The 11,971-nt window shown below is 36.0% G+C and overlaps 1 protein-coding gene across 1 annotated transcript in view; it reads left to right on the plus strand.

The window, feature by feature from the left end:
- Positions 1–4,127, plus strand: part of FSIP1 (fibrous sheath interacting protein 1) — a gene marked incomplete at both ends in the record, with an annotated part of 25,775 nt that extends 21,648 nt beyond the window's left edge. Inside the window, one exon of the mRNA XM_010012454.1 lies at positions 3,990–4,127. Within this exon, the coding sequence (XP_010010756.1) occupies positions 3,990–4,127 (138 nt within the window). The remainder of the gene's footprint in view (positions 1–3,989) is intronic.
- Positions 4,128–11,971: the final 7,844 nt, after the last annotated feature.

Raw genomic sequence — 11,971 nt, forward strand, 5'->3', positions numbered from 1 at the left:
CTGACTCTGAAATCTTTAACAACTGGCTTTAATTATCCTGCAGTACCATCACTGAGCTGTTACAGAGAAGCATACAGATTTGTCTTTTTGTGCAGCGAGCCCAGATGGATTCAGAATGCTTTTCCATGATTAATGTTCTCTTTTACATGGAAATGTTTCTCATCAGAACTGCATTTCTCTCTGAAACATTTCTTTGTTCTGGTGCCAACTTAATTACATATTTAAAAATGCTTCTGTCTTGCTTAATTTGTTCTTCCCGAAAAATTAAGTTGAATGTAGTCCTGGAAGAGACAGGAAAATGGTAGGATAAAGAATATTAAGTGTAAGACTGTGTGATGAGCAGTTACCAGCTTGACAAACTGAAAATAAAAAGAAATGGAGGTGGTGTTTAAAAACCCAATAATATCTGTCTGTTTGATTGTCTATAAAGATGATTAATGTTCTATATTACCCTTTTGAGTTCTTTCATACTTGATTGGGTTTCTTTTATCAGAAAAATATTCATTTTTCAGTTATAGCAGTAGACTACAGTTGGCAGTTTAAATACTCAAAACAATAAAAATTCTGAAGATATTTGAATGAGTCTAGTTGAAACTAAAGTTTCAGTTAGTGAACTCTTTGATAGCCTATACTCTATGCCAGCACTTGACCAAAAAGACAATTTTGATAGATATCTATTTCAGGGCATGGTTAGAAGCAGGTTAATAGGCTGATAAGGGAGTTTTGTGGCTCAAGAAGATTGTATGACACTAATACCTTTCATTAGCTGGGATTTTGTTTTTATAGACTTGTAAATGTCTATACAATAAACATTTATAGAATTAATAATGTCTATAGAATAGACATCAGAATTTTGGAGAAAAGGGAGTGCAACAAATAAATCTAGCCATTTCAAATACTGGATATTTCTGGTTTGCACTGTGATCGTTACAGCTTTGGCTGTTGCTAAGTACTTACGTATTCCCTTGTGTAACAGTTTATTTTCTACCTTATCTTTTAAGATATTTAGATCTTTAATCTCAAACTGAATTCCCCTATGTACATATGCTGTATAATTGAGACACAAAATGTTTTGAAGCATCTGAAACACTGAGAATAATTTTTTTTCTGGGATATAATACTTCCAGTTTTATTTCATGACATCTTGAGAAAAATATTAAAAAATTAGTAACTGGGGAAAAGTTTCAACTTTATTCATATGTTGCGAGTTCTGATCAGTTACTATTCATGGCTGAGAGAAATGAGACTGTAAGAACTACTGCAGTGAAAGCAGTAACTTAATGTTTTGTAGTGATCAGATACCAAATAAATAATTAGGAACAATCATGGAACGAATACAGAATGAAACAGAAAATGTCAGTGTGCCGCTGTACACATCTATAGTGCACCATATAGGTGGACTGTTGTGCAGTTGTGGTCTGTCATAACAAGTACAGAAAAAACAATAGAAAACTGGTTGCCAGAATGTTCAGAAGGGTAGAACGGCTTCTATGCGAATATTGACTTACAAAGAGTGTAAGTTCCCTCCTACAAAAAGGAGTAGGAGGGAATGTACTTGGAGCGTGCAAAACCATTCTGATCAGAGAGAGAAGAGAGAGCGAATAAATAATAACTTTTTTTTTTTTTTTTACCATATCATCTAATTAGAATTATGTCAGTTGTGGATATTGATGTTGGAGAAATGTTGAAACAAGTACTTTTTACTTCTGGTTTCTCATAAATGCTCATAGTCCAGGTTTTATCCCACACTCTCTGACAAGAATTCTTTAGGTGGTATGGCAGAGATCAATATTGAAAAGAAGTTTATGGAGAATAAAGTTGTCGTGTTTATCCCAGTTAAGAATTTTATTTGATAGAACATTAATGTCTTACGAGAGAAGCAAACAGGCTTAAAATGATAATGTGATAAAAGGAAAAATAACTCGGGATACACAGTTTTCCTACAGTTTGCAAGTGTTACTCATAAGTGCTGGCAGAAGCTGTGCTGTTGGCAAAATGAAACATGTATGCCTGAAAATATTTGAAAGACAGAGATCTGCATACAGCTTTACTTCAAAAACGTAAATGGAAAGTAGTAACTCTTTTTGACTTCGACTCCTCTCACTGTCACCTTTTAAATCCAGCTGGTACTGCAGCAATATTATTTTCAGAGATGCTGTTTGCAGTTTGAGCTGTTCTTTGAAGGCTGACTTCGTAGAAAAATACCAACCAGTAGTCCATGCATACAAGCCCCAAAGTAAAACACCAGGAAGTATAATATAGCATTTAGTGACTTCTCAGTACCATGAGTTGCAGCATATTCTTATAGCAGCATATTCTTATAGCAGCATATTCATAACATTGATTTTTAAAACTAATCAAAACTACAGCTCTCATCCATGCTGAGCACTAGCTGCTCACATGGTAATATATCTATATATGCAAAGATCAAAAGATTGGATTTAGAAATGTAATTGCAGAAATAGCTATAACTTTAAAAAAAAAAAAAAAGAAATACGATGCCACCATCTTCCTTCCCACCTTTCCGTGAACAATTTCATTTGTATTAAAATCGCTGGAAGAACAAAGCCATATAAAAGCAATTCCTCATATTGGAGCTTCAGTTATGCTTTGAGCTGCCTTGCCAACTCTGTATTTATATTGTAGATATAAAGATGGTATCCTTTTTTCATGTATTAATAAACAAGTTTTAAGTCCTTTGGTTTTTCATGTTCTGTATAGATGTCAGTCATGCAGATTTCTTGCCATTGGGCATCACATTTAATTAAAAACCCCTCTCTCTGTATTTAGAAGCCTAGCTTTAGACACTCAATATCAAGAATTTGGCTTTAGGTGTCCCACGTTAAACTTCAGCCCAGTTTGGAGAGATTCTAGCCATTAACAGATGGTGCTGTTTATATTTCTGTTACAGGAAAATTTAGTGGCATTGTGGTATTGCCAACTATTGCTTATTGTAGATATTCAAAGATTTGTGCCATGTTAAAGTGAGTCTATTTTCAGGCTACTACTAGTTTGGTTTAAATGTCAGAACTCATGGATTCTTTTCATGTTTAGAAAAAGTTTACAGATGCTCGATGTTTTTTATATATTGTAGTTAAGAAATTTTCTGTTGAATGTTAAATTGCAGAGGTTGTTTCTCTTAGACATGCTACTTGAAATTCTTGTGTGTGTTTGTTAAGATTGCTTGAGCTGCTTCTAAAAATAAGAATGAATAGAGTGTTTTCATTAAGTGGTTGCTTGTGTTCCTTTGGGTTGAATTGGCTAACGGTTTGGGGTGGTTTTTTGTTTTTTTGTTTTTTTTAATCCTCTACCACTATTTGGATTCCTTGGATTCTTCTATAGGATCTTTGGTTTGCAAGAGAATGCCCTGGTTTTTTTTCAAATTACAATGTAACTTTTCTGTTTTGCCAATACTTGTCTTTCTTAATGATCTAAATTACATGTAATGTTGAACCTTGAATGTGTTCAGGACCGATAGAAACTTCAGGTTCCTATCCAGAGCTACTGAAGGATGTGAGAATGTGTAACCAAAATCTTTAATAAAGGTTGTGCATTTAACTCCAACCCAAAGAGAGATTTATTTCTCATTTACCATGATACTAGTAAACAAACCCTACAGTCACTTCAGTTCTTCCTTTCCCTTCTGGCCTAATTCTGATCCCAGTATGGTTAGTGGGAGCAAGTTTTGAACCCCTCATTCAGTCTCCCCTAGTCTCAGTGCATTTTTATTGTTGCAGAATTTAAGCATCAAGAAATTCCTCTCAAAACATGAAGGTGAAGAATACTTCTATTGAAATAAGTACAGCCTGTTTTTTAGCTATTGCATTTGAAAATGTGTGTAATAACATTATGCGTTTGCCAAATTTGAAATTGACACATTATTCTAAACATTTGAATGATTTCCTAATAGAAATGAAAAGAACACTTATCTGGATTTGAAGCAATATGAAGTCATATGTTTGACTTCTGCCTATTTTTCCTTTTGTCAGGAGTCTCTGGTTTATGGAAACAGAAGCCTAGAAGCAGTACCAGGTGAAAAGGTTCTGCGAGACAATAAGGAACAACGTGATCAACAAAATCGTCTGAAAGAAATAGATCTTCAGCTGAAATCCCTAGAGAGAAATCGTGTAAGTCTCCTATTTTTGTTGTATTTTTTTCCCCTCAGTTTGGAAACTTTGAAGTTTATACAGTTGAATTCTGCAACCTTCTCTGGGGAGGAATCCCCAAGGAAATATACAAGCAAAAGTCTCAATTTTTGCCAATCTGGGAAACATATTTTCAGTTGTAATGCATGTTTCCCATTAACATAGTGTTTTTCAAAGTGAAAAAAATTATTTTCCTCTCTTCCTCCCCAGTGGGGGATAGCATAAACAATCATAAATAAATACATGCTAAAAGGATTTTTTTTTTTTAATGGCTTATATGATTCAGTGTTCTTTGAAGGAGCTGGTCTGGTGGCAATGTTGTAGACACTAAGTTATTGTGTGATTTAGTTTTGCTAAATTGATTTAGTGTATTTTTGTAACTTACATTTCATTTAATACATGAATTTCGTAGATGCAAGGGCCTTTAAAATAGGAGCATGGAAGTGAAATGGTAGTAAAAATCATTACCATTTTAGAACAAGTATATCACATCTCATCCTTATTACTACTTGGCATGAAAGTGGGTAGGGAAAAGGCAATTTTAAATCCAAAAGCATCCTATTGTTAACCTAGTAGGCAGAAATTATATTTATTTCTAAGTCATAGAGCCAGGACTGACAAAACAAAACTGACGTGCCTCTCTCAAGTAATATATTCTATTATTTTCTCTTTCAGCGAGTATAATTTTTACATTGCTCTTAAGTTGTGATAAGGAATTTAACTAAAAACTTGTGACAGGGCAACCTCAAGGACTTCAGTAAACTTTTTACTAATTTTTACATATACATTGTAAATAAGCAGTTTGATCTGTGCTGAAAGAGCTAGAAGAGAATTAGAGAGAAAATACGTAAAACATTAGAAAAACAGATGAATTCAGAAGGAGAGTCCTAAGATGATACAGTTGTCATTTGTTTGACCTGAAAGCCAGTGTTGGTATTTATTTTTATGTTGGATCTCGCACAGATCCTCTTAAGAGTACAGGAAAGAAATCATAGAATTGTAGACTCGTTTGGGTTGGAAAGGACCTTAAGATCATCTACTTCAAGCCCCTCTGCCATGGGCAGGGACTCCTCACACTAGACCATGTCACCCAAGGCTCTGTGCAACCTGGCCTTGAACACTGCCAGGGATGGAGCATTTACCACTTCTCTGGGCAACCTGTTCCAGTGCCTCAGCATCCTCACAGTGAAGAATGTCTTCCTTATATCTCACCTGAACTCCCCTGTTTCAGTTTATACCCATTACCCCTTGTCCTATCACTATAATCCCTGATGAAGAGTTTCTCTCTGGCATCCTTGTAGGCCCCCTTCAGATACTGGAAGGCTGCTATGAGGTCTCCACGCAGCCTTCTCTTCTCCAGGCTGAACAGCCCCAACTTCCTCAGCCTGTCTTCACACAGGAGTTGCTCCAGCCTCCTTATCATCCTCATCTGGACTTGCTTCAACAGCTCCATGTCCTTCTTATGTTGAGGACAGCAGAACTTCACACAGTGCTCCAAGTGAGGTCTCACAAGAACAGAGTAGAGGGGCAGGATCATCTCCTTTGACCTGCTGGTCATGCTTCTTTTGATGCAGCCCAGGATACGGTTGGCTTTCTGGGCTGTGAGCTCACATTGACAGGTCATGCTCAGTTTCTCATTGACCAACACCCCCAAGGCCTTCTCCTCAGGCTGCTCTGCATCACTTCTCTGTCCAACCTGCAGCTGGGCCTGGGATTGCCTTGACCCAAAAGGTTTGCCTTGCTCAGGTGAAGTCAAGAATTAAACGGCTGAAGACTCAGAAGAACATTACTGCATTACTGAGCTGGTAGCAGTGGTTAAAACCTGGACATATATATGCATATTTTTAATATTTTAACATCTTCATTTAGTATTTTTCTGCTTTGAGATGAGAAAGCTTTTGTTTCTCCTTAGAATGTGCTGTGTGGAGAAGGCAAACTCACAGTAGTATACAAGAGACTGAGGTGAGATGACAGCTGGCATGGGTAACCTGATGAACCTGGCTTTTTGCTAGGAAACCGCAAGTGTTTTTTTATGTTTGCGAGAGGCATCAGTATAGGCAATTGACATAAAAGAGGTGTGCAGATGAAGAAGGTGTAGTGATTGGGAATAGTGAACATGACTTTTCCAAGGATAAGTCATGGTTGAATAACCTGATGGTCGTCTCTGATGAAATGACTAGGCCTGCTCTGAAAGCTGGGTGACAGGGCTGCCACTCACTGAGTGTTAGGTTGGAAGAGGGGACTGACTGAAGAGGAACTGTATGAAATTTGTCAAGCACAAATGCAGAGTTGTGCGTTAGAGAGGAATAACTCCCTCTAACAGTACAAGGTGGAGCCTGGCTGGCCAGAGAGCAGCCCTGCTGAAAAGGACCTGGCATCATTGTGGATGTTAGACTACGCATGAGCCCTACACATGAACAGCATAGCCTACAGTGGCAAAGGTTAACAGTGTACTTGGCTGTATCTCAATAAGCATAGCCAGTAGATGAAGGGAAGTAGTTAGTCCCCTTTACCTGGTACTCATTGACTGTGTCTAGATCATTGCAGCCGGTTTTGGGCTCCCCAGTAAAGAAAGGTGTTAACACACCTGAGTAAGTTCAGCAGAGGGCCACTGAGGCTGAGATGACTTGATTCATTTAACCTAGAGAAAAGATGACTCACACAGACCTAACTAGCTTTCCAATAACAAGGATTGCATTACACGGAAGACAGAGCTATAGTATCTTTAGTGAGTTACATGGTGGGAGAACAAGAGACAATATTCATAAACTGAAAGGCGGAGGTTCCAACTGGATTTAAAGAAAAAGAAAATGCCTCTGAGGGTATTTAAGAATGGGAAGCAGGTTGCATGGAGAGACTGTGAAATTGCCATCCCTGTAAAGTTTGCAGACCTATCTGTACAAAGCCATAAGGCATTTGGTCTGATCTCACAGCAGACCCTGCTTTGAGCAAGAGGTTGGATTAGAGACCTCCTGACACTTGCCCTCCCCAATCTGATGATTTTTTTTTTTTTTTTTAAATATTCTACAAGGAAAAGGATCAAGAATTTTTACACATTTCCTTAGGTGATAATATTTCTTTATTATCAGTACATTGAAAGAAAAATAGTAATTTTTTCATGTCTGTGCATTGTAGAAATCTTTCTTGTGTGTATCTGATTTTAGTGTTTTTCATGTAGTCTTAAAAACATAAATATGAATTTGTTATGCCAGACCAAAAATCCATGTAGTCTACCTTTGGCTTGTGGAGGTCTTTATTTAGCAGTAGGTTTACCTTCTGCAGTAATCAGTGTTAGGACAAATACTGTTCCTGTTATCTTTTATTACCCTGAAAAACGGATCTCCAGTGCAAACCAAAAGCTTTGTGGTTCAGATAGCAGCATAACCACAGTGGCATAATCTCAATTACAGATAGCACTGCTGCTGTGCATTTGCAAAAACTTCAGCCACTATCTACTTATGCAACCTTTATGCTGGCAGTGCTTGAACTGCACAGCCGTTATGGAGTATTTATGGAGCATGGGGAAAAAGGCTTCAGACAAGGAGACAGTGTTTGCTTTAGAGGCTGTTCACATGTGTGTGTGACTACAGTAAGGCAGCATATTTGGCTCTTATCTGTTCGCAGTACCAAAACAATATTAGAATTTCATCTTAATACGCTGCTCTGTTATACTAAACAGTTAAAAGATAGAAGGCAAGTAAATATAGGAATTCTGCACAACTTCAATATATTGAATAGGTTAATGGGTAAACAGATAAAATAAGCCTGCATATTGTAATCTTTTCCTAGTCATTGACCTTTATATCACTTCTTGTCACTACTGACCTTGTCCATGAGACAAACACAATCTGAGGAAGTGCGTCTGGGAACTGTATGATAGTCTACAGCAGGCCTGGGAAATACAGTGGGCTGCTGACTCATTCAAATATTTTGTATATAAATGGGTCAGTTCCAAGTCTCAGTTGCGTTATAGCAGTATTGTTTGGTATCACATTACACACAGACTCTTGAAACATACCACATGTTTTTTTCCATGGCTAGATTGTGTATGTACCAGTGTGTAACTGATGGCCAGCCTAGCATTGCTGTGTGCTATGCAGCACCTGGTAAGGCTTCTTCAGGGGGACATACTGTGTCATCTTAGCAGCTGCTGCTCTGTAGCATGACCCTGAAATCACAGCATATAGAGATCACATATTTGTGTATTAGGTCCTCCGTGAAATACTTTGGTTGCCAGCATAAATAAAGAAGTATTCAACTCTGAATGAAAGTATGTTTTTCCTTCTAACAGTAAAGTAAAATATACAGAAAATGTGCACTTCTTTTGTGTGAACAAAGAACAGACTTCAGAAAATACTGCTCTTTTTTTTTGGTGTCCTTGATACCCTCTAATCTTATTTCTGGAAAATACAGTTATCACTAGAGAAGTTTGGACAAAACAGTGTGGTATCTCCTTCCTTATGTAATTCAATTATGCCACATACATAATTAAATAAAATTTTTCTTATTTGGTGTGGGAATGTCTAAAAATCACAAGACTTACACACTGTGGATTGGGAGCCTTGTTTCTATAACAAAGTAGTATTTTGGCCATCGATTCTGTAACAATGTTAGCAGCAAAACTGCTTTCTGTCAAGAAACTGTGGAAAAAAAAAAGTGAACTGAATGCTTGGCTTGAAGGGAGGGGGAGAACGTCTATGCCGTGTTTTCGGAATAATACGATGATTTCTGGAAATACTGTTCGTTATTCGATAGGTGGCACTGTTCACTGGATGTCAGAGAAGGAAAGCCCTGGCATGCTTCTAGGGGCTGTTATTACTGGTGAAAATGTCATTTCTGTGGTATAAAATACAAGTTGTGAGAGATCACCTCTTGCTTTTCGCAAGATTCCAGTTGTGCAGCTTTTAATGTTCAGTTATTTTTCTAGCTTAGTTACTTAAATTGTCTATTTAAAATTAATGTTTTTAGAATTCACATTGCATCTAAATTTGTCCTTTACTCTTTCCTAAACCACTGTAATTCACTGTGTAAAATTGGAAGTAAATTCTCTGCACTGAGTAGAGGAGGATTTGTTAGGAGTTAGGAATGGTATTTCTGAATGCATGGTTATAGTGGGCTTTATAATTTTGAAATACAGTATTTTACAAGTTTGATGTCTCAGAGTTGACTTATTCTAAAATGTAAAAAAAAAATCTCTTGATAAAATATTTTGGTTTTGTTTTTTCATTTGTTTGCTTGGTTTTGTTTCCTAGATGGAAAACTGTGGATAGTTTAACTAAGCAGAATTTAGCTCTGTGTGTCAGGGAGTAACTTGCAGTAGGTATAAGGGTAACTTTATTAATAATCATTTTTATGAAAGGTAAAATTCTGTATTTCTTCCACTACTACAAAATTTATTTATTGGAATGTATTCATATAATAGTAGCTTTACTATGACCTTCTCTTCAAGCAGGAGGAATATATTCATCATATTTCTGGAGCAGGCTCTTTAGTAGATGCTGGCTTTCGATATTGTAACATTTATGGAATTTTTCACTCCACTTTATCTCATTTATGCTGTAAGGCTTCGTGGTTTCAGCTAAGTCTGGGACTAAGCACACAAAGCTGGAAGATACGACTCTAACATGCTTTAAAATTGATATAAACCACAGAAAGTTGTTAAGTATTATGCTTGAAGTAATGAATCTAGGGGCTTTAGAATCTGAGTTCCCCCTTGGGGGGGAATAAAATTGTCCCCAGTGAATTAATATACCAAAGAATGTATTGTATGCATTGTTGAAATGCATTGTGAAATTTCAATCCAACTGAAATGTGTCTGTACCGTGGTTTCTGGGCCCTTGCTGAATTTCTTTTAGGTTTTAGCTTGACCTTATTTCACTTGTTCTTCATTTGAAGCCATGGCTGACTCTCTCCGCATTCTTTCATCTTTCAGTTTCCTGGAAACCATTGAGCTTATCTTTGTTTTGTGAATTGCATTGTTAACTGCTGCTTCAAAAAAAAAATGTTGAGCTGCCAAATGCGTGTTGCTGAGCATTAATGAAAAGAATTTTATATAGAAAGAATAGTAAATGTAGTTATTTTTCAATTGTGGCTTCTACTAGTTGACCATTTGTGATAATCCAGTTGCATGTTTGATGATGTGTTGCGTTGCTTCATGGCAGACAGTAGGTTCAAATGCACATCCAAGCAAGCTGTTAAGTAAGATAGTTTCACCTTTGCTGGATATGTTTGTTTATTTCAAATATCTTGCACTGGAAACTGATTTTTTCCTGTCTAGTTACAGGTGCCTGTTTTGATTAAATATATAAATTTATATTTAAAATATATTTCAAATGCACATTGAATATATACACATTTAATTGTGTATATACATATGTATAAGTAGTGTTATCTCTTAGCACAACTGAGATACTGATACCTACTTTAAAAAAAGTCTGCTTACTTGCATTAAGTACTTTTAGAACACAAGCTAAATCTAGTTTGCCTAATCTTACATTTACCTTCAATCACCATACATCTCTAGGAATTATTTTTTCACAAGTTTATGCAATCTAGTTGCCAAATGCAGTATGTGATTGTTAATTACTGAGATATTTTTAAATGTCAAATAATATGAAAATACACATATTCTGTTATCTGAGTAGCTGAACTTTGCAGGAAGGTGACCAATTGCTGTGGATGATGCAGAATGAAAAAAATAAATACATCGATGCTGTCAAGAACTTTGGTTACCTGCAGGAGCAAAAGGCATGATTCTTTCCTTCTTGATGCATCTATCTGTGGGGAAAAACCAAGCGGGATTAAATTCGTTATTGTTTAGTGCTGCTGAAAGCCTTGCAATCATTTCATGGTTTACCCTACATCAGAATAATGAGGGGGTTTGTTGTTATACAACAAACTTCCAGCTTTTTCCCTGATGCAGTTGATCCTGAGTCTCTATTGGGCAACTTCCAGAAAAGGAGGATAATTTGTTCCTGACCTCTTCTTTCCCTTCAAAGGGAAGAAGAGGACAAGGTAAACTCCAACCATATATGTAGAGGGTAATTTTTGAACTAGATAGTCATTTAACATTGTTTTCAATTACAGTGTCTGCAGAAATTATTTACTAATACTTTTGAACACAGGAACATAGTCATATTTTTTGATTATTTTGTGCATTGGTGCTCTTTCTAGATTCTTCTGACATGTGGTGTAGTAACATATAAATAGCAAATAATCTTTATATCAATTCACACAACATCATGTAGTGGCTTGTTTCTGAATAAGCATATGTTTATATGTCCATAAAAGTAGAACTTGTTTAATTAAGCATTTTCATAACATATTTAATTGCACCAAATAAAGGGAAAAAGGGCAACTCATCTAAATAAGATTGAGGTGTAACACTTCTTATGCATTTCCTTCAGAAAATTTTGATGAGATCCTATATTTGCTTGCCAAGCTTCAAAGAGATCTTGTTTATTCAAGTTTTACAAGAATTTTTTTCTCATTATGTGATTGTACAAAGTTGTTTCAGAATGAAATATGGTAGCATTTCTACCTGGGAGAAAATAATAATGTGAAAACCTTATTTTCTTCATTGAAGAAGCTACTTTAGAATTTTCTAAGCTATACACACATGAAGAGAGCAATAAGATAAATAGCAGATTGATGTTTTGAATATTGCTCTCATATGATTAAAATAAATTTCCTGTTGATTGTTTTTCACAGAACTGTGGACAAGAATGAAATAGCTGCTAGAAGTATTTATAATAAGTAACTTGAAAACTATAAATTGTAATAAAAAGTATATAATTAAATAATTTTTGTACAACTTAATTTTTTAA

Source organism: Nestor notabilis, unplaced genomic scaffold (genome assembly GCF_000696875.1).
Source record: "Nestor notabilis isolate BGI_N333 unplaced genomic scaffold, ASM69687v1 scaffold2534, whole genome shotgun sequence".
Classification (NCBI taxonomy): Eukaryota; Metazoa; Chordata; class Aves; order Psittaciformes; family Psittacidae; genus Nestor; species Nestor notabilis.